Genomic DNA, 19,846 nt, shown 5'->3' with positions numbered 1-19,846 from the left:
AGCGCGCCGAAGGGCTGCGGCCTTTTCCCCTCTACCCCGGCTGTTAGTGCTGTGTGTGAGTGTGTGCTCCGGAGCCTGGCCTCGGCACACATTTCTTATTATTAAAAAAATTTAAAAAAATAAAAAAAAAGCACAAAATCCCTTCAAAAAACCCAGAAAAATCTCCCTCCGCTCCTCTTCTCCCCTCACGTTTTATTTTATTTTCTGTTGATTTTAACCAAGAGAAGGACCGCTCCGCCCGCGCCGCCGCTGTCTCTGATTTTAACGCTAGAGAGAAGAAAAAAAATTACAAAAGAAAAAAAAAAACCGGAATAAGTAACGAGAAGTGAAGAAAAAAAAAACAACGAAAACCGCAGCAACATCGCAACTCGGGAATCGGAGAAAGAGCCCGGATCAGCGAGACTGCCGACACTCCGACATCGGTAAGTGCTGGGCCGCACCGCCTCTCATGGGGCACCGTGCGGTTCTGATGCGTTATCTGCATGCTTACTGTGTGTAAAGTTGTGTATCGTCTATGTGCTGTATTTCTGTATTCCTGCAATGTTAGTCCTTGGTTCTCTGGTGTGGGTGACTACCGCCGGGCTGGCCGGGACTCGTGACGTCACTACTAGGCTTCTAACCACGTGACTGGGTTGAGGGGATCCCGGGGTGTAAGTGGTGACGGGGCAATGAGTCGTGATGTAATAAACTACAACTCCCAGCATGCCATGCTTTACTATGTTATTTGGGGCTGCTGGGAGTTGTAGTTTCATGGGGGTAGAGGTTTATAGAGTGAGGGCCACAGGCAGATCAGTCAGTGCATGCTGGGAGTTGTAGTTTTGCAGCAATAAGTCGGCTAACTTGTGGCTCTCACAAAAGTAGTCATCAGAGCTGTGCTACAACCCCCATCATGCTTGATAGTCATCCTGCCTGCGCTACAACCCCCATCATGCCTGATAGTCATCCTGCCTGTACTACAACCCCCATCATGCCTGATAGTCATCCTGCCTGTACTACAACCCCCATCATGCCTGATAGTCATCCTGCCTGTACTACAACCCCCATCATGCCTGATAGTCATCCTGCCTGTACTACAACCCCCATCATGCCTGATAGTCATCCTGCCTGTGCTACAACCCCCATCATGCTTGATAGTCATCCTGCCTGTGCTACAACCCCCATCATGCCTGATAGTCATCCTGCCTGTACTACAACCCCCATCATGCCTGATAGTCATCCTGCCTGTGCTACAACCCCCATCATGCCTGATAGTCATCCTGCCTGTGCTACAACCCCCATCATGCCTGATAGTCATCCTGTCTGTGCTACAACCCCCATCATGCCTGATAGTCATCCTGTCTGTGCTACAACCCCCATCATGCCTGATAGTCATCCTGCCTGTACTACAACCCCCATCATGCCTGATAGTCATCCTGCCTGTACTACAACCCCCATCATGCCTGATAGTCATCCTGCCTGCGCTACAACCCCCATCATGCCCGCCAGTCATCCTACCTGTTCTCCAGCTCAGTCACCTGACCTGTGACTCATCCAGTGTTGCCTAACTACAACTCCTATCCTGGCCTGACAGTCATGTGACATGAAACTCCGGCTTTTGCAAAACTATTACTCCCATCATGCCGTTTCTGTTTAAACCATCTGTCAGTGCCTGCTGGGGGAGTCACAGGTATAGCGCTTGCCGCCATCTTCCCTTGGGCATTGTGTGTTAACCCTTTCAGTCCAGGGCCATATGGTGACTGTTATCTGATCTGTGGTGGGGAGGTCACAGTCAGATTAGTGCCTGTATGTGAGAGTGCCCCCATCTGGCGGCTCGGCAGTATCACACATGGGGGGCCGCACAGCTTCCACAGATTCCTCCGCTCTCCAGAAAGTTTTTCTTTTGGGAAGTTTGAGGTGGCGTCTGGTCCGGCTTTGTGTTCATGGTAGGAGAGGGCACATGGGAGGGAGTGTTGCATCATGTTCTCCAGCTGGTGTGAATGCTAGGGGCATGCTGGGAGTTGTGGTTTGGTTATAGGTGGAGGACCAGGGAGGCCATGTGGCTGACTGTGAGCACACAACTTCTAGAGAAACTTTACAGGAAGTGACTAACTTAGCGTGACCACCTGATTGGGAAGATTGATACGGGGTCTCATGACGTTTTCTATTTGACGGGGGCCATCATCTGATCCGGAGAATGGAGACTTGTATAGATTCCCTACACAGCCTTTGGCTGCCCAGGCATGATGGGAGTTGGTAGTTTTGCAACAGCTGGAGGGCCAAGGTTCCCTCCCCCTGAAGTACACTGTGGGCAGTGCCGCTCCTCGGTATGCAGTGACACTGCCCATGTATAATAGGTGTGCACATGGATGGAATGTTCGGCCGTGTCATGTGCACACGCTGCCGCTGTCATTGGTGTACAGGAAGGAAGTTTTGTCATCGTGCAGTTACATCATGTGTATTCCTCATGTATAAGAAGCCATAGAGGCCTCGTTGGTTTTCCTGATACCTGTGGTCCCTCAGCACTAGTTGCATTAGGCGTGTTCCTCCTAATATCAGGCTGTCATCTGTGTAGTGGAGGTGACTCACACCTGGTGAAGAATTTAGAGGTGCTTTTTGGCTTCTATATTGAAGCACATAAATCACTTTGTGTCAGCTCCCAGATGTGGGATAATTGGTGACTGGGGCCGGGTTAATGTGTAACCTGATGACATGCAGCAGCATCTGTCACTTGTGTTCTGTGTGTACAATATAAAGGGCATCACTGGTCCCGAGTGTCAGGGGTTTGCCGGTTAAAGGGGTTGTCCAGCGAAAATCTTTTTCTTTCAAATCAACTGCTGTCAGAAAGTTATATAGATTTGTAATTTACTTCTATTAAAAAATCTCAAATCTTCCTGTACTTATTAGCTTCTGTATGTCCTGCAGGAAATGTTTATTTTGTCTGACACTGCTCTCTGCTGCCACCTCTGGCCGAGAAAGGAACTCTGCCTTGGTTTTGTATAAATCCCCCATAGAAAACCTCTCCTGCTCTGGACAGAGATGTCAGCAGAGAGCACGGTGTCAGACTGAAAATAAAACATCTCCTGTAGGACATACAGCAGCTAATAAGTATTGGAAGGCTTGAGATTTTTTTTAATAGAAGTAAATTATAAATCTATATAACTTTCTGACACCAGTTGATTTAAAAAAAATATATATTTTCGCTTGACAACCCCTTTAATCCCTCTGATTCTGGCAGGATTTTGGAGCCGCCTCTGATACACTCCATCCCATTTAGTTTTGTCAGCCCTAAAGGCAATGGAGCAGTGATGTACCCACCTGGCACGTTCAAATTATGTATATGTTGTCTCAATGGGCTGCTGTGAGCATGGGAAGGCACGGGCCTCATTGACTTCAATGATCCAAACGTGGCCACTAGCTGACTCTGACTGGCCATTAAAGTCAGTGCAGGTATTCCACCTTTAATATAGTGTATGGGCACTCCATTGTGTCATCTCAGACACGAAACTCAACTAAAGTCAACCTGACCGGCTGCTGAGTTTTGCCAACAGTGTTAAAGCGTCATATGTCAAAAGTTTTGATTGGTCCAAGTCTGAGTGTTCACCCCTCTACCGACCCCCTGCAGCGCGTCCACGCTCTGCTCTGACTTTGAAAAAAGTCAGACTTATAGTGGAGCTCTGTAGAGCTCGCCTCCCCACTTGTTCTCCTGATCGGTATGGGTCTGAACACTCAGACCAAGACTGATCAAAACTTGTTACGTGTCAAAAATTCTTTGCAACGACAGTGACACTTTAAGGCAGGGATGGGAAACTTTGGCTCTCCAGCTGTTGCAAAACTACAATTCCCATCATGCCTGGACAGCAAAAGCTAAAGCTAGGACTGTCCAGGCATCATGAGAATAGTAGTTTTGCAACAGCTGGAGGGCCGAAGGTTCCCCATCCCTGCTTTGAGGTATATGGGGGCCTCCTGACTCTTCTGTGACTGATGGTGAAGTTGGGGGTCAGGTGTGATAGATTTTCATTGGCTGACCCTTTTGTTCTCAGAGGGATAAGCTGGTGTCAGTGTTTGTTTGTTTTTTAAGTATGTGCTAAGAAGTTGCGTTCACAGGTGACAGATTTGTTGCAGTAATTTCTGTGACCTGAGTGAATCCATGTGTATTCAACTTAAACCCATATTCAGGTGACTGGATTTTCAGATGGTGTTCTGCAGCAGGCCTGCCACGTGTGAATTTCCCCTTAGGGGACTATAGAGTTTTACTGTAATGTTAATTCTTAGAGAAGAATGTCAGCTCTTTTATTAATTGACTTTTTTTTTTTTCAGTCAAACCGTAACCACCAGACAACATGAATCCAAGTGCTCCCAGCTATCCCATGGCCTCCCTGTACGTTGGGGACCTCCACCCAGATGTCACAGAAGCTATGCTGTATGAAAAGTTCAGCCCTGCTGGGCCTATTTTGTCTATCAGAGTATGCAGAGACATGATTACCCGGCGATCTCTTGGCTATGCTTATGTCAACTTCCAGCAGCCTGCAGATGGTGAGCCCTCTCTCATATATAGACGCTAGTGAGAACATATGGTTTAAGTGTTCTGAATCCCATGACCATATATGTTTTTACAAAGTCAGTTGTGAGGTCGGGTTTCAGGGAGGTATAGTTGTCTCTGCTTCTATATTGAGGCATCACAACACCATGCAGATTCCTAAATCCTGAATAGACTAGTGTTAGTTTGCGGTTAGGTAGGCCTATATTTTTTTTTTTTTCTCTTAGGGACTTTACTAGTTTCATGTGAACACATTTTATGTTCTGATTATCTCACACAGTACCCTTTGAGCTCTGACAAAAAGTCGAATGTTGGTAAAATGCATGAACATATAATCTAGACTAGGGAAGGGGAAACTGCAGTTTTCCAGCGGTTATAGAACTACAATTCCCAGCTTGCCTGGACAGTCCAAATCAAAGCTTTGGCTGTCCAGGCATGATGGGAATTGTAGTTTTGCAATTGCTGAAGGTTTGCAGGTTTCCATGTGCTGATATACGCCACTGATCCCCCAACTTGTGGCTGCCCAGATGATGCAAAATTACAACTCTCAGCATGTCCTCACAACACTGGGAGTTGTAGTTTTGCAACAGGTTGGGGCTCAGTGGGAACCAGGGATGAGGGACCTTTGGCCCTCAAGCGGTTGCAAAACTACAATTCCTATCATGCCTGGACAGCCAAAGCTTCGCTTTGGCTGTCCTTGCATGATGGGAATTGTAGTTTTGCAACCACTTGGAGGGCCAAAGGTTCCCCATCCCTGGTGGAGCATTCTGGAGACTTTAATGGGTTGACTACACTGGATGTAATTGTAAGGTCTGAACACTTTCTTATACAATGCAAACACAGGACAGATAGGAGCAGATGCCTGGGCCGGTTAGTACAGCGCTTCATAGATCTTGTAATAAATTCTCATACATCTGTGTTAGGAATGTTAAATGGCTCAAATACCAGATATGCAAGGACCAAGGACTGCAAAATACTTCCCAGGAATGAGCACAGAAGTATTTTAGGAAGTTGCGTAATGTTCCATTTTGGTAAACTTTCCACTTTATATTCCTAAACCTGGAATTCAGTGATGCAGATATATTTAGGTGGAGAAGAATTCTAACAAAGCTAGAGGGCCGGCACATTGTATGTACACCGGATGCTTAATAATTTTCCTTTCCTTCCATCGCCAGCTGAACGTGCCCTGGATACCATGAACTTTGACGTCATTAAAGGCAAGCCTGTCCGAATCATGTGGTCTCAGCGCGACCCATCTCTGCGCAAGAGTGGCGTCGGCAACATTTTCATCAAAAATCTCGATAAATCTATCGACAACAAAGCCCTGTACGACACGTTTTCTGCCTTCGGCAACATTCTGTCTTGCAAGGTAATTATTCCTAGAAATGTCTTTCTGGGTTGTGTTGTATTATATATATTATCAATTTGTGACTCACTTATATGGTCTTACAGGTGGTATGTGACGAAAATGGGTCTAAGGGCTACGGATTTGTACATTTCGAGACCCAGGAGGCCGCAGAGCGAGCCATCGACAAGATGAACGGCATGCTTTTAAATGACCGCAAAGTGTAAGTATTTCCTTTATCTCATTGCATTTTAATAGTTTTCCTGTGAAATTTAAAGGGGGTTGGCCAAAGAGCAGATAGGTGCCTGTACTGCTTTCTGGCCCACATTTTTCACTTAAGTATTCGGAGACAGGAAGGGGGGGCTCTAGTTATGATCATCATATTGGGGGGGGGGGGGAAACCCTACTTGCACACACTGATTATTTACTGACTGTCACCACAACATCTGACAGCCATTGGACATCATATCACATATGGTTTCCTCTTGCTTCACCTCTGACAATCCCTTCACTGGTTCCCCATTGCCCAACGTATTCTCTTTAAATTGTTGACCATGACGTACAAGGCCATCCACAACCTGTCCCCTCCGTACATCTCTGACCTGATATCCCGCTACCGTCCCTCACGCAACCTTTGATCCTCCTTTTGTGTTTCCCCTTGTTTGTATCTCGCACAACCTCTTCCAAGACTTAAGGGCCCTATTCCACCGGACGATTATCGTTCGCATCCAAACGACCGCTATTACAAAAAACCTGAAATCGTTCACCCATTTACATGGAAAGATAATAGTTACTTATGATCGTTCTTGCGGTTGTCTTGTCACTGCTGCGAACGACGACTTATTCAATGTGAACGAGCAACGATAAAAATAGGTCCAGGTCTTATTAAACTATCAGCGATTTCTCGTTCGGTTGTTAGTCGTTAACTGCCATTCAAAGGAACGATTACTATTATTATTCGAACGATTTAACAATAATCTGAATGATAATCGTCCGGTGGAATAGGGCCTCCTCCATATTCTGGAACTTGCTACCCTGACACATGCTGCTCTCATCCACCATCAAGTCCTTCAAAAGTAACCTGAAAACCCATCTCTTCAAACTAGGCTACAACCTATAATAATTCTGCATCATACTTGACTGGCTGCACTTTACCTCCTGTTTCTCTCCCATTACTTTATAGATTGTAAGCCCTCGCGGGCAGAGTCCTCTTCCCCATGTACCAGTCTGCCATTTGCCCTTATGTATAATGTGTTTTTGATCTTGTATTGTTCCTGTTTGTTACCCCTATCTATTGTGTAGCACTCTGGAATTTATAAATAAATAATATGGTTTGTTTCATCCACATTTCATCTACACTTGGCTCCTGCCTCCTCTTGTCTTGGGGAGGTTTATGTCCAACACGTGCATACGGAGGCCACTCTTGCTCCCTGTACAAACCCTTTAAGGTGTTCCCTTGTTGACAACCACACACTAAAACATGGCTGACCTTTCTTGACAGCCCACCTAGGGCTCAAAAAGTAATTTTGCTATTTTTGAATAGTTTTGTAGAATTTTAGATGACTTCAACCCTTTAATGGAAGCTGTGTAAACATTTAGTAGCTTCAGTTTTGGTGTTTACTTTTATACAAAGGAATTTCCATTAATAGGTATTTTTCTGTATTTCCTCTAAAGGTTTGTTGGCCGATTCAAATCACGTAAAGAACGAGAAGCTGAGCTTGGAGCCAGAGCTAAAGAATTCACTAATGTATATATTAAGAACTTTGGTGAAGACATGGATGACGAACGGTTAAAGGAACTGTTTGGCAAATATGGTAAGGAACTCTTTGTTTTTGTGCCTTTTTAGCTTTTGTTGGATAGTTTTAGGCTGGCTGATCACATGCTTATCTACATGTATCAATTAATTTTTTTTATTTTTTTAGGGCCTGCTCTTAGTGTTAAAGTTATGACTGATGAAAGCGGGAAATCCAAGGGATTTGGCTTTGTCAGCTTTGAGAGACATGAGGATGCACAAAAAGTAAGTTGGAAGCCAATGTTGCTTAGAAATATTTATTCATTGGGTGCTTCACAGCAATGTAAATACCTTGGAAAGTCATGTGACTTAAATGATTATTCCCTATGTATATACTGACCGTGTCCTGAACCTTTTTTATAATTAAGCTGAATAAATTATCATTAGCTCTTACTCCATTACAGCAGCTTGGACTCTTTGGTTGTCCTAACAAATGCTAAACAATGGCGTCTGACCACTCGGCAATAACTGCTTTATTCGGACTTCTGCCTGTGGTACAGGGGATCAACAATTCTATACGTGGCATTGCTTAAAGGGTTTATCCACTGCTAGAAAAACATGGCCACTTTCTTGCAGAGACAGCACCACTCTTGTCTCCAGTTCAGGTGCGGTTTTCAATTAAAGGGGTACTCCAGTGTGGGGGCACTTTTTTTTTACTGGGACCGGGGAGGATGTGGCCGAGGAAAAAGACGTCCACTCACCTCCCCGGTTCCATCGCGGCCCTCCGGTGCCCGGTTCTCGTCCGCTTCCCGGTTTCTGACGCGGACCCGAGACGTGACGTCTCAGGTCCGCTTAGCCACTCGGTGAAGGAGGCGGGATCTGAGCGGACTTGAAACTAATCCCGCCTCCTTTACTGAGTGGATGAGCGGACCTGAGACGTCACGTCTCGGGTCCGCGTCAGACACCGGGAGCCGGGCACCGGAGGGCCGCGATGCAGGACCCACCGCTGGAACCGGGGAGGTGAGTGGACGTCTTTCCTTGGCCACCTCCTTCCCTGTCCCATGAAAAAAAGTGTCCCCACACTGGAGTACCCCTTTAAGCTCATTTTAATAGACCTGAATTACAAAACCTGCACCCAAACTGGAGACAAGAGCGGTGCGATCTCTGGAACGTCACAGGACTTCTCCTCAGCTATGCTATGTTCTTGGGGATGAAATTTATGCCCTATCCTACACCTATAGCATAAATGTTTACGATGAGGAAACTCCTTTCAGATACTTGAGTGAATTTTTGTCTTTTTTTTTCCTTAAGGCTGTGGACGAAATGAATGGCAAGGACATGAATGGTAAGGCCATCTATGTTGGGCGAGCTCAGAAGAAAGTTGAGAGGCAAACTGAGCTTAAGAGAAAGTTTGAACAAATGAAACAAGACAGAATCACCAGATATCAGGTGAGTAACACTATAGGGTTATGGGCTGAATGGAAATACGTCCTATAAATTATGTATTCTTCAGATAAACAAGCTTTTACAATCATTCCCTTTTTTTTATAGGGAGTCAATCTCTACGTAAAAAATCTTGATGATGGAATTGATGATGAGAGATTGCGAAAGGAATTCTCCCCTTTTGGTACCATCACCAGTGCGAAGGTAAGCTTAGATCTATGCTCTCATATACTGTCATTTTAATGTATACCAGATATTGGTTCATCTCAATGTTTTTCTACAGTTTCAAACACTGTCTACATTTATTTGGATTAATTTACTTTAGCTTTGTGTTAACTTTGTGGTGTTGTGATGTATTACAGGTCATGATGGAAGGTGGACGCAGCAAAGGCTTTGGCTTCGTTTGCTTCTCCTCGCCAGAAGAGGCAACCAAAGCAGTCACAGAAATGAATGGTAGGATTGTAGCCACCAAGCCTTTGTATGTCGCCTTGGCACAACGCAAGGAGGAACGTCAAGCCCATCTGACCAACCAGTATATGCAGAGAATGGCCAGTGTCAGGGCTGTGCCCAACCCTGTCATCAATCCCTATCAGCCACCACCATCCAGCTACTTCATGGCTGCTATTCCACCGGTATGTCTCCACACCACAAGATGGTAAATTCTCCCTGGTACATGTGGGATGATTGCTAAATACCGGTCTTCTCTTTTAGGCTCAAAACCGTGCTGCATACTACCCAGCTGGACAAATAGCACAGCTTAGACCTAGTCCCCGTTGGACAGCGCAAGGGGCTAGACCTCACCGTAAGTCATAGATATTTATTCTGCTGGTAACCCCTTTATTTTGGGCTATGTCATGCTTATATTTGTTTATGGTTAAAATTTTAAAACATACTTTTTGTAAACTAAAGATTGCCGGTATCCTGGCAAAATCATGAAGTGGATTAGGTTTCAGGTGTTGGCTCTTACATAAGCTTGAACTTTCAATTTGTCTTTTTACAGCATTCCAGAATATGCCCGGAGCCATCAGACCTGCTGCTCCAAGACCTCCAACTTTTGGCACAGTGAGACCAGCCTCTTCAGTGCCACGGGTTGTACCAGCTCAGCGTGTTGGTAAGTGCCCATCTGCTCATCCATGGCTACCATATTTATCCCTGGCTATCCATCTAGGTGCTCTGGTAACTGACTATGCAGCATCTAGGGGTAAATAGATGGGGTGGGTTTCAGTTGTAATACACAGCCAGTATCTGCGGTGTATAGAGTGCTCTTAGCCCCTAAAACCATACAACACTTCCTGCCTGAAAGTGACACACGTATATGTTAGTCTGGTTAGGGTTAGACAAAGTCTAGAACTTGAGGCTTTCCGTATTTCAAAGTTTGAGAGAACAAAGTATGAATTTTGATGGCCTTTTCAAAAACTTAACTTTTTGCAATTGTTGGCGGGGCTCTTCATTGTCAGTATGAAGTGTTTCTGCTATTCTCAGACTGTAGAACTTGAGAGAACCAGACTAGTGTAAAAGCAAAAGCCCTGATGTGTACCTGTCTATTTGAATGGTGCCGCTGATTGGAAACACTGCCCCAATGTTTGTTTCAAAGAGAACAAATCCTAGACTGTTTTTAATTTAGTAATCAATGCTAAACTCTTCCCATTTCCCCTACAGCAAATACTTCAACCCAAACAATGGGACCTCGTCCTACAGCCGCAGCTGCTGCAGCCGCCGCCACTTCCACCGTGCGCTCAGTTCCTCAGTATAAGTATGCTGCAGGTGTACGTAATCCCCAGCAACACCTTAATGCTCAGCCACAAGTTGCTATGCAGCAGGTAAGCATTGAGTCATAATTTCATTGCCTGGTCTGATTAGGTGGATCTTTGTCAAACCCACAGATTATGAAGGTGTATGACTACTTTTTAGTTAGTAAAGTTACTTTGACTTTCAGAAACGTACACCTTTAACGTTTCCTAACATGCATAATGTTTGCTTTGCAGCCTGCTGTCCATGTGCAAGGACAAGAGCCCCTGACTGCCTCCATGCTGGCCTCTGCTCCACCACAAGAACAGAAACAAATGCTGGGTACGTAAAGCTCTACATCACCTCTTATATTTACACTAGGGGTGGCAAACCCAGACCCTCCAGCTGTTTCAAAACTATAATACCCATGATGCCTGCACAGCCAAAGCTTTGGCTGTCCAGACATGATGGGAATTGTAGTTTTGTAACAGCTGGAGAGCCTGAGTTTGACCCCTGTGATTTACATCAAGGAAGACCATGAAGTTTGACTTGAACGTCTTTTTGTATTTTTTAGGTGAGCGTCTCTTCCCTCTCATTCAAGCCATGCACCCCACACTGGCTGGTAAAATCACAGGAATGTTGCTGGAGATTGATAACTCTGAGCTTCTCCACATGCTTGAGTCCCCAGAATCTCTGCGCTCTAAGGTATTTGCAGTGTAGTGCATACTTTCTTTCAGGTCATCTCTTGAGGTCATGGTGTAAAGTTGTGGTGCTAACTTGTGGCTTCCTTTTTTTTTTTTTTTTTTAGGTTGACGAAGCGGTCGCTGTGCTGCAGGCCCATCAGGCCAAGGAAGCTGCACAGAAGGCTGTAGGCAACGCTGCTGGAGTGGCAGCCGTCTAACATGCATGTGAGTTGTGGCTTCCCTTTTTTATGGTTCAATAAAGTTTTATTGATCACCAAGACAAACATTAAATGGAGGATGGAACCTCCTACTGCAACAGGACATGGATTTTATTTGTACAGTCATCTTATTATATGGATTTAGTACACCGTTTACAATGTGTACAGACAGTACAGAGGGGTGGTGGTGTAAGGCGGAAAAGATACCTCTTTAAGAGGTTATATGCACCATATTAAGGTTTGGAAAAAGGGGCACTCCCACATTTGGAGCCATGTTAGCCACATGGTATAAAAGGACATATGCCATTATTGGCTGTGGGCAGTAGCTTCTAAATCCTCAAAGCATTTCTAGGTCTTCCACACACTAAGCACAGCGGAGGAGCAGATTTCCAAGGTCTGGGGATACACCATCTAGCTGCCAGCAAGGATTGTCTTAGGAGACACTATCATTTTTTTGGAGCCTGAAAGCATCGCAAGGAGAGCCATTTCTGGGGTTGGGGAGAAACCTCATGGGGAACCATATCGTGGTTTCATTTTACGAACGGACTCTTTAAGATTGCCATCTGGCACCATGCTAATCCTATGCATTTCAAAGTTTATTTCTTATAAATTGTAAATATTTTTTCTATCTTCTGTATAAGTAGATTTTATATTGCGTGTGATTATCATAGCAGAGTGTGAACTGCTACAGTAGTTTGATTTCTTTGTCCCAAATGGGTTTTTTTCTTAGAATTTTAGAATTTCTGTAACCGTGTGATTTTATGATTGAAATAAAAGTGGAAAATGCAGATTTACATAGTGCAGCAGCATTTCTTAGGGGGAGACCCAGTTTTTCAGCTATAAAACATTGACTTCTGTCAGATTTGTGTATTTGTGATGAATTAAAAAAAAAAGTGTCAATCTTAGAAGTGGTGGGGACTTTGCCACAAAGCTTTTTTCTCAATCCATGCTCACCTAAAAATTTTTATCTATTTATCTATGCTGTGTAGTTACTATGTTCACTCGGTTATAAAACCACAAGTATAAACTCTCTACAACCGCTCTCACCATTAAGCAGGGTTTATAAAGTACTGGGTTTCCTCCTTATACAGTGACTTTTCTGCCTTCATTTGTTTAATAAACCCCATTGAAGTTGATGAGAGCTGGAAACAGTGTCTCCATAATTTTAGACTAGACCAGTGTACTCTGCTACATCCTCCTGCCTCTTCCGTATGGGTCTCAGAGCAAATACTGATCAGGGTATTATAATGGACAGCCCGCCAGGTGTGCTTTGATGTACTCTAGTGACCTGATGTAAATCATAGTGGGAATATATGCTAGCTCAGACTTGGTGTAGATTCAGTTGTGTGGTAGTCAGGCAGATATATTAAGGGGCAGGTGTAAATCCCTGCTGTCCATCACTTCGGCAGATTTATTAAGACTGAGGCATGATAAAGCCAGACGTGGGAAATTCCTCCCTATCAGTCCCTCCACTTGCAATGTATATTGGCTGGGGGCTGTAAGAAATGGCAGGTATGCAAGTGCACTACTACATGTACTAGAGGCACTTTGTGGGCTGGCTGAGTGGGACCTATCTTGTGGCGGCGAGATGTTAATTTCTGTTAGTAGGTGGAACAGTTAAAGGGTCATTATGGAGAATGAAGGGATGTGGTTTCACTTAAAGCGGCACTATCAGCAGGTTCAGCCGTATGAACCTGCTGATATGCCGCTGTAGATCATTACCTGAGAAGAGCAGGGCTGCTACTAAATCTTCTCTTCTGCCCCGCATTCAAACGATGGCTCCTAATTGCCCCTATGCTAATAAGAGGTTTAGTAGCATTTGGGGCGTCACCAGCTTAGCACGCCCAGTCCGCCTTCCCCCGTGCCGCCCCCTCCAGTGCTGCTCACTATGCACACATGAATATGCATAGCGGGAGGGGGTTGCTATGCAAATTCATGTGTGCTTGGCAAGCGGCAATGGAGGGGGCGGCACGGGGGGTGGGGGGGCGTGCCAAGCTGGTGACTCCCCAAATTCTCCTAAACCCCACATTAGCATAGGGGCAATTAGGGGCTATCGTTTGAATGTGGATGCAGGCGTATAGTGGCTGATCCCTGCTGTATAGGAAAACTCTGAAGGCTCTTCCCGACGGCTCCATAGGATTGAACAAATCCGCAGGTCACGTGGGGGAGCCCCGGATGATACGGAGATCACCCGGGGTACAGAGGGTACCTGCGATTTAGTTATTTGATCTTGGAATACCTCATTTAAGGTGAATCTCACATTGAAAATGCAGACTGATCTGCAGGCCTTAAATTATAGAGCAGGAGGAGCTGAGCAGATTAAGGGTCCATTTACACAGAAAGATTATCTGCCAAAGATTTGAAGCCACAGCCAGGAATAGATTTGGAAATGGGAAAAATATCAGGCTCTCCTTTATGACCAGATCTGTTTATAGTCTTTCTGGCTTTGGCTTCAAATTTTTGGCAGATAATCTGTTAGATAATCTTTCTGTGTAAATGGACCCTTACTTGCCATTGACCCATGTAACTTCTTCTGGCTTTAATAGTCAGGTGGGTGGTCCTAGTCTGTGATTGACAGCCCTAGACATGCACATTTATACACAGGTAGCTGTCAATCACTGACTGTCAACCACCCACTTAACTGAAACAAATACTACATCAGAGGGTGACCTCAGGCATAGACCGTAAGTCAAGCTTATAGGAATGTCAAAGGTTTCCACTGGCCAGGCCATAGTGTGTTGTGTGTTTGTTTTTTTTTAAACTGGGTATGAGTATCTTGTTTCCAGTATGCACCCCAACAGTCTTCTCACCCCAACACAATGATCTCATTATGATATTGGCAATTGTACCAGTAGAATATTGTATACTTATTTGTGTTTTCTTCCCCCCTTAGGCAAATGGAACTTTAAAGAACTTCACTTCATCTGAGAAAAATATCAAAACATGGAAAAACTTAAATCTCTGAAAAACACTGCAAAACATAAAATCAAATAAAAAAGGAAAGGAACCTACAATGCTTACGTACAGACAAATGCCAGGTCTGGCATATCACTGCTGGTCCTAGATATTAAAAAAAAAAATACAAAAAAATAGTAAAATATATAAAAACAAATGGAATTGTTTTTTTAAGACCCGGGGAAAGGCATTTTGAACACAGTACGAGAAGTTAAGCATTCCTTTCTTTGATTTTGTAATTCTTTATTGTTAAAAAGCCCAGAATTTCGCCACAGTTGGTATTTTGTGGGAAAGATAGCTGGGCAAAACATAATTTGGATTATAAAATTCTTGCTTTAATAAAATTACTTAAAACATTGCATGGTTTTGTGGTCATTTGTTAGAAAGTATATTAAATCTCGAATCCTTTTTCCCACAGGAGTACCCCTTTAATTGAGATGTGGGTGTTGCATTTTAATATAGTTTGTCCTGCCACTGTATCGCAGTAGCATATCACAGATGCTGGCAGGGGGGAGGGGGCTCAGTTACAGGCATTCCACATACGTGTACCGTGCAGAATACGGAACGTGTGAATGCGGCCTTAGGCCGTGTTCCCACGCTGTATAAACAACGGCCATTCCGCATGAACAGCCATTGTTTAACACTACCGTTGTAATTAATCATCATTAATTCCGACTGTAGGTAGCATTAAACACTGGTCGTTTATACGGCATGGGTACCATAGCCTTAGGGTCCATTTACACAAAGATTATCTGCCAAAGATTTGAAGCCAAAGCCAGGAACGGACTATAAACAGAGATCAGGTCATAAAGGAAAGCCTGGGATTTCTCCTCTTTTCAAATCCATTCCTGGCTTTGGCTTCAAATCTTTGGCAGATAATCTTTCTATGTAAATGGACCCTTAATCTGCAAATGTTTAAAGGGTTTATTAAGGCTTAGAAATACATGGAGGTTTTCTTCCAGAATCGGCACCACCCTTATCCTCAGTTTGGGTGTTGGTTTTGCAGCTTGGTTCCATTGAATTGAATGGAGCTCAATTGTGACACTACACACAACCTTGGGGTCAGGGGTAGTTCTTATCCTGGATAACCCCTTTAAATGCTGGCCCTGTTACTTATTGTGCTGCAGGTTTGCCACAGTTGAGCTTTGGACAAATTCTGCTTTGCTGTAAGAAAATGAACTGATCTGACTGATCACGTGACTTTGAGCCAGCTCTATCTCCCGATCGCTATGGGTTTGAACACTCAGACCCGCACTGATTACAAAACTTTTGACATGGCATAAAAACATGTCAAAAGTTTTAAAGTGACTTTTTAAAGGTGTTGAGTTTTTGTGCTGCAGGAATGGGAACTTATAATGGCTTTCACATGCATAGCACTGTAAACTGCTGCAGATTCCCAACTGGAGTCTGTACTACAAACTTGACGCATGTAAAATCAAGTACTGAACTTCCGAATTGAGTTACGGTATCACAAAAATTCAATACAACTGATAGGAACATTAATGGGTCTGCAAACGTATTATGGGTAAAATATTCTAGACTTAGGACATATTAACATAGATCAGGGACCCAGAAGGAAAACCATTTTGAAAGGTTGCTGAATTCTGTTATTGTGCAGCATATTCTGTACCATGTTCTGTTCTGTTGCCTGGAACTGAGAAGAATCCCATCCTGCTGTACTGTATCTTGTTATAGTGGAGTTTACAGTGCAGCCACAGTTTGGAAATGGGCCGAGACCTTCAATCAAGCCTGACAGGGACAAGTAACCTGTGGTAAAGGTTACCCAGACAGAAATACATTGCTTTTTTCTTGACAAATTATTCCTCTTGGTATAGGTTTGCAGCTCAGTTCTATTGAAGTGAATGGAGCTGAATTGTACCACACACAACCTGAGGAGAGGGGTGGTGTTTTTTTCCTTCTAATCCTGGATAACCCCTTTTTAGGAAAATTCCAAAATATAGAATTACAAGAAACTACTTGCATGCTTTTCTCCAAACCTGGTGCCTGTACTGTTAACCTAATGACACATCCTGATTCCCATCTTCTAAATACATTAGATCTGATGCTGAAAAGCTGTAGAAGTAATTTGGATGACTCTTACCTACACAAAGTAGGAGCAGGGCTGCTACCAGATTTAGTCCCCCCTACCAGTTTTATTTTTCCTCCTCTTCCCCTATGGTTGCCCTGGATGCATATTAGGGCTGCTTCAGCTTATTTTACTGCGTAGTACATATTTTTAAAGAAATTTGGGGTGGCTTTTTTTTACTTTTATACTTATTCTTTTTAGTCGTAATATTAGGGCCTGTTCACACTTAGTAAAGATGGCGTAATCCCGCCGTGCTCAGTGTGCTGCTTTGAGCTAATGGGAGAGCGCGCGCTCGTCCACTTCCTCTCCACTCAAAGAATGAACATATTCTTTGAGCGGAGAGCGGACAAGCGCACGTCCTCTCCATTCACTCAAAGCAGCACACTGAGCGCAGCGGGATTCCGACGATCTTGCTCAGTGTGATCTCGCCCTTATGCTGAAATGCAACATCATTCTGGCCACTAGGCATAAAACTAAGCTAAGACTTAGCTAAGACTTCCTGTTCTGTCTATGATGATGAGGCTGTTGAGAAGTGATCCGTACAGGCCATGTTCACACAACGTATGTTTTACATAAACCACGGCCGTTGTTGCAATGTGACTTATGTAAAACATACGTTGCATTTGAATAAATGGAATCCCGGCCAGAGCGTATACACATTATGAAAGGGTGTAAATATACACCATTGTGTACGCTCTGTCTGGGATTCCATCCAGCTGCACGAAAAACTGACATGTCAGTTTACTGCAGCCGCTATTCATTGAATAGCTGCTGCACAGAGCATGTCAGTTCACACAATGGAGCGTGCAGCTCTGGTCACACGCTCCATTTTGTGCAGCTGTGAGTTGGGATGCAGGCACACGCGGGTGCGCCCGCATCCAAATTAATCGGAAATGAAGATCATCCGGACAGTACTGCAGTACAGGCCGGGATGATCTTCTCAGACACCGGCCGTTCAAATCGTCGTTGCTCGTTCGCTGAAAATTCGCAGATCGCTTCGTCTTAACAGTCTTTCACAGATTCACCCTATGTGTGAAATGGGCTTTAACGCTCTTAAAACGATCACAATAACTATTTTTTCTAACGATCTCTTTGTCTAATGCTGCGTTTACACGAAGCGATCATTTGCCCAATCGATTGTTTAACTATTTTGAAGCAAAAATTTAGTTTTTATAACTATCAGCGTTTAGATGAATAAATCGTTATTGTGATTGTTTCTAAGATCGCTTAAGCCCATCTCACACACAGAGTGAATCTTTGAAAGACTGTTTACAGGAAGTGATCTGCGAATTTTTAGCGAACGATGATTTGAAAATATGTGAATGCGAATTTTGACTCTGTGTAAATGCACCATAACCATTCATCCTCCTCCTCCCTGCAGAGGTTAACATTTTGTTATGGTAATGTGTTTTTCCTGAGTCCTATTAGCATCACAACAGATGGAGTGTTCTCCGCCCCTATGAGCTCACAGGATGAAGGAATTTTAATGAAATCAGACCTGTAACTCCACCCCCTGGAGGCTATATCTTGGTTTCAGACCCCCTATACCTCAGTTAATTCAAAAGTAGTCATCAGGGAGGGACTCTTGTGATGCTAATCGGACTCAGGGAAAACACATTAACATACCAAAATGTTAACTTCCCTTACGTCCTATTAGCCTCACAACAGATGGGGATCTAGCAAGAAATACCCCCACTGGGAGGGCACTCTGTAGATACAGCGCTCAACACCGATCTAGCGAACTCAGTTCGCCTTGTCAGGATGGAGTGTAGCCGGTAGTGTTTGACAAACGTCAAGGGAGAAGTTGCGGACAGGCATATATTTTTGATGGGGACCGAACACTTCTCGGCCCAAGATGTGGATACTGCTCTTGTAGAATGAGCTTTCAGGAACTCTGGTGGCTGGAGTCCTTCCAGGTCGTAACAAGTTCTTATACAATCTGTTATCCATCTGGAGATAGAAGGCTTGGAGGCCTTTTTGCCTTAGAATTTTCCATGAAACAAAATAAACAAATTTTCTTCCTTCCTAAATTCCATTACCCTAAAAAGGTAGGTTCGAAGGCCTCGTACCACATCAAGTAAAGAAAAATCCTGTTGTTCTTCCGGCGGGGGAGAAAAGGCTGGTAGAAGAATTGATTGGTTTAAGTTCATCTGTGAAGGCACCTTCGGTCTAAAGGATGGTAAGTATCTCAGGATAACTTTGTCAGCGAAGAAAGATACATATGGTTCTGCCGAGCCCAGAGCTTGTAATTCCCCGACTCTTGGCAGACGTAATCGCTAACAAAAACTTAAGTTCTGCTTCCTGCAAAGGTTCAAAGGGTTCCAGGCAGAGGCGTCTGAGAACTAGGCCGAGATCCCAGGCAGAGACAGGTTTGACCAACGGAGGCCTCAGTCTATCTACAGCTTTAGTGAAGTCCTTTATTTCTTGAATGAGTAGCAATTTTTGACCTAGAAATGCCGACATGGCCGCGATCTGTACCCTTAGGGAGCTAGGTCTGAGGCCCCTGTCAAGCTCATCCTGAAGGAAGTCTAATATCTCTGGTACTGAAGGAAAGTCTGGGTTAATACCCTTAGGAGTAGCCCAGCGCTAAAAAATCCGCTTTATCCTCTCGTAGGATTTGTTGGTCGCCTCACTCCTAGAGTGAGAGCATCTCCAACACTCTTTGAGATAACCCACTGGTTCTCAATAGGGGCCTATTAACCTCCAGTCTGTCAGGTTGAATGACTTCAAGTTGTTGCAAAGATGCTTGTTCTGGGAGAGAAGGTCGTGATGCAGTTGTAGTCTCCAGAAATCCCCTTTGCTCATGTTCCAGAGGACAGGGAACCATACTTTCTTTGGCCAGACGTTAATAATCACAATTACTGACGTCTGGTCTCGCCTGATCTTTGCTAATACTCTCGGTATCATCGATACAGGCGGAAATATGTATGCTAGCTGGTACTCCCAAGGTATTGTCATGGCGTCTATCACCACTGGGCTGTCGGCAGCGTATAGGGAACAGAACTTCTGGAGTTTGGCATTGGTACATGTCGCCATCAGGTCTATCTGAGGAAGACCCCATTTGTCCACCAGTTGGTTGAATATCTCCTTCAAACTCCATTCCCCTGGAACCGTGAGTCCCCGGCTGAGGCGATCTGCTA

At 44.3% G+C, this 19,846-nt stretch overlaps 1 protein-coding gene across 1 annotated transcript; it reads left to right on the top strand.

Moving 5' to 3' along the window:
• Window positions 1-6: 6 nt before the first annotated feature.
• On the top strand, window positions 7-14,979 carry LOC138783088 (polyadenylate-binding protein 1). Its single transcript, XM_069957325.1, has 16 exons — window positions 7-422; window positions 4,297-4,512; window positions 5,692-5,885; window positions 5,969-6,084; window positions 7,536-7,675; window positions 7,784-7,878; window positions 8,905-9,042; window positions 9,145-9,240; window positions 9,399-9,668; window positions 9,748-9,838; window positions 10,037-10,147; window positions 10,696-10,856; window positions 11,022-11,106; window positions 11,339-11,469; window positions 11,573-11,672; window positions 14,559-14,979. Exons 2-15 carry the CDS (start codon window positions 4,320-4,322, stop codon window positions 11,663-11,665), a joined length of 1,914 nt encoding a protein of 637 aa, XP_069813426.1. The 5' UTR covers window positions 7-422; window positions 4,297-4,319; the 3' UTR covers window positions 11,666-11,672; window positions 14,559-14,979.
• Window positions 14,980-19,846: the final 4,867 nt, after the last annotated feature.

The sequence above is a fragment of the Dendropsophus ebraccatus genome, chromosome 2 (genome assembly GCF_027789765.1).
Source record: "Dendropsophus ebraccatus isolate aDenEbr1 chromosome 2, aDenEbr1.pat, whole genome shotgun sequence".
NCBI lineage: Eukaryota > Metazoa > Chordata > Amphibia > Anura > Hylidae > Dendropsophus > Dendropsophus ebraccatus.
The sequence above is the reverse complement of the archived record's forward strand: the minus strand, read 5'-3'. Positions and strand labels throughout refer to the sequence as shown.

Excerpts from the sequence above, each read along its gene's own strand:
- LOC138783088 (XM_069957325.1), top strand. The coding sequence starts at position 4,320 with ATGAATCCAAGTGCTCCCAGCTATCCCATGGCCTCCCTGTACGTTGGG. Across the intron at positions 4,513-5,691 it reads CTTCCAGCAGCCTGCAGATG|CTGAACGTGCCCTGGATACC; the intron begins GTGAGCCCTCTC and ends TTCCATCGCCAG. Across the intron at positions 7,676-7,783 it reads GGAACTGTTTGGCAAATATG|GGCCTGCTCTTAGTGTTAAA; the intron begins GTAAGGAACTCT and ends TTATTTTTTTAG.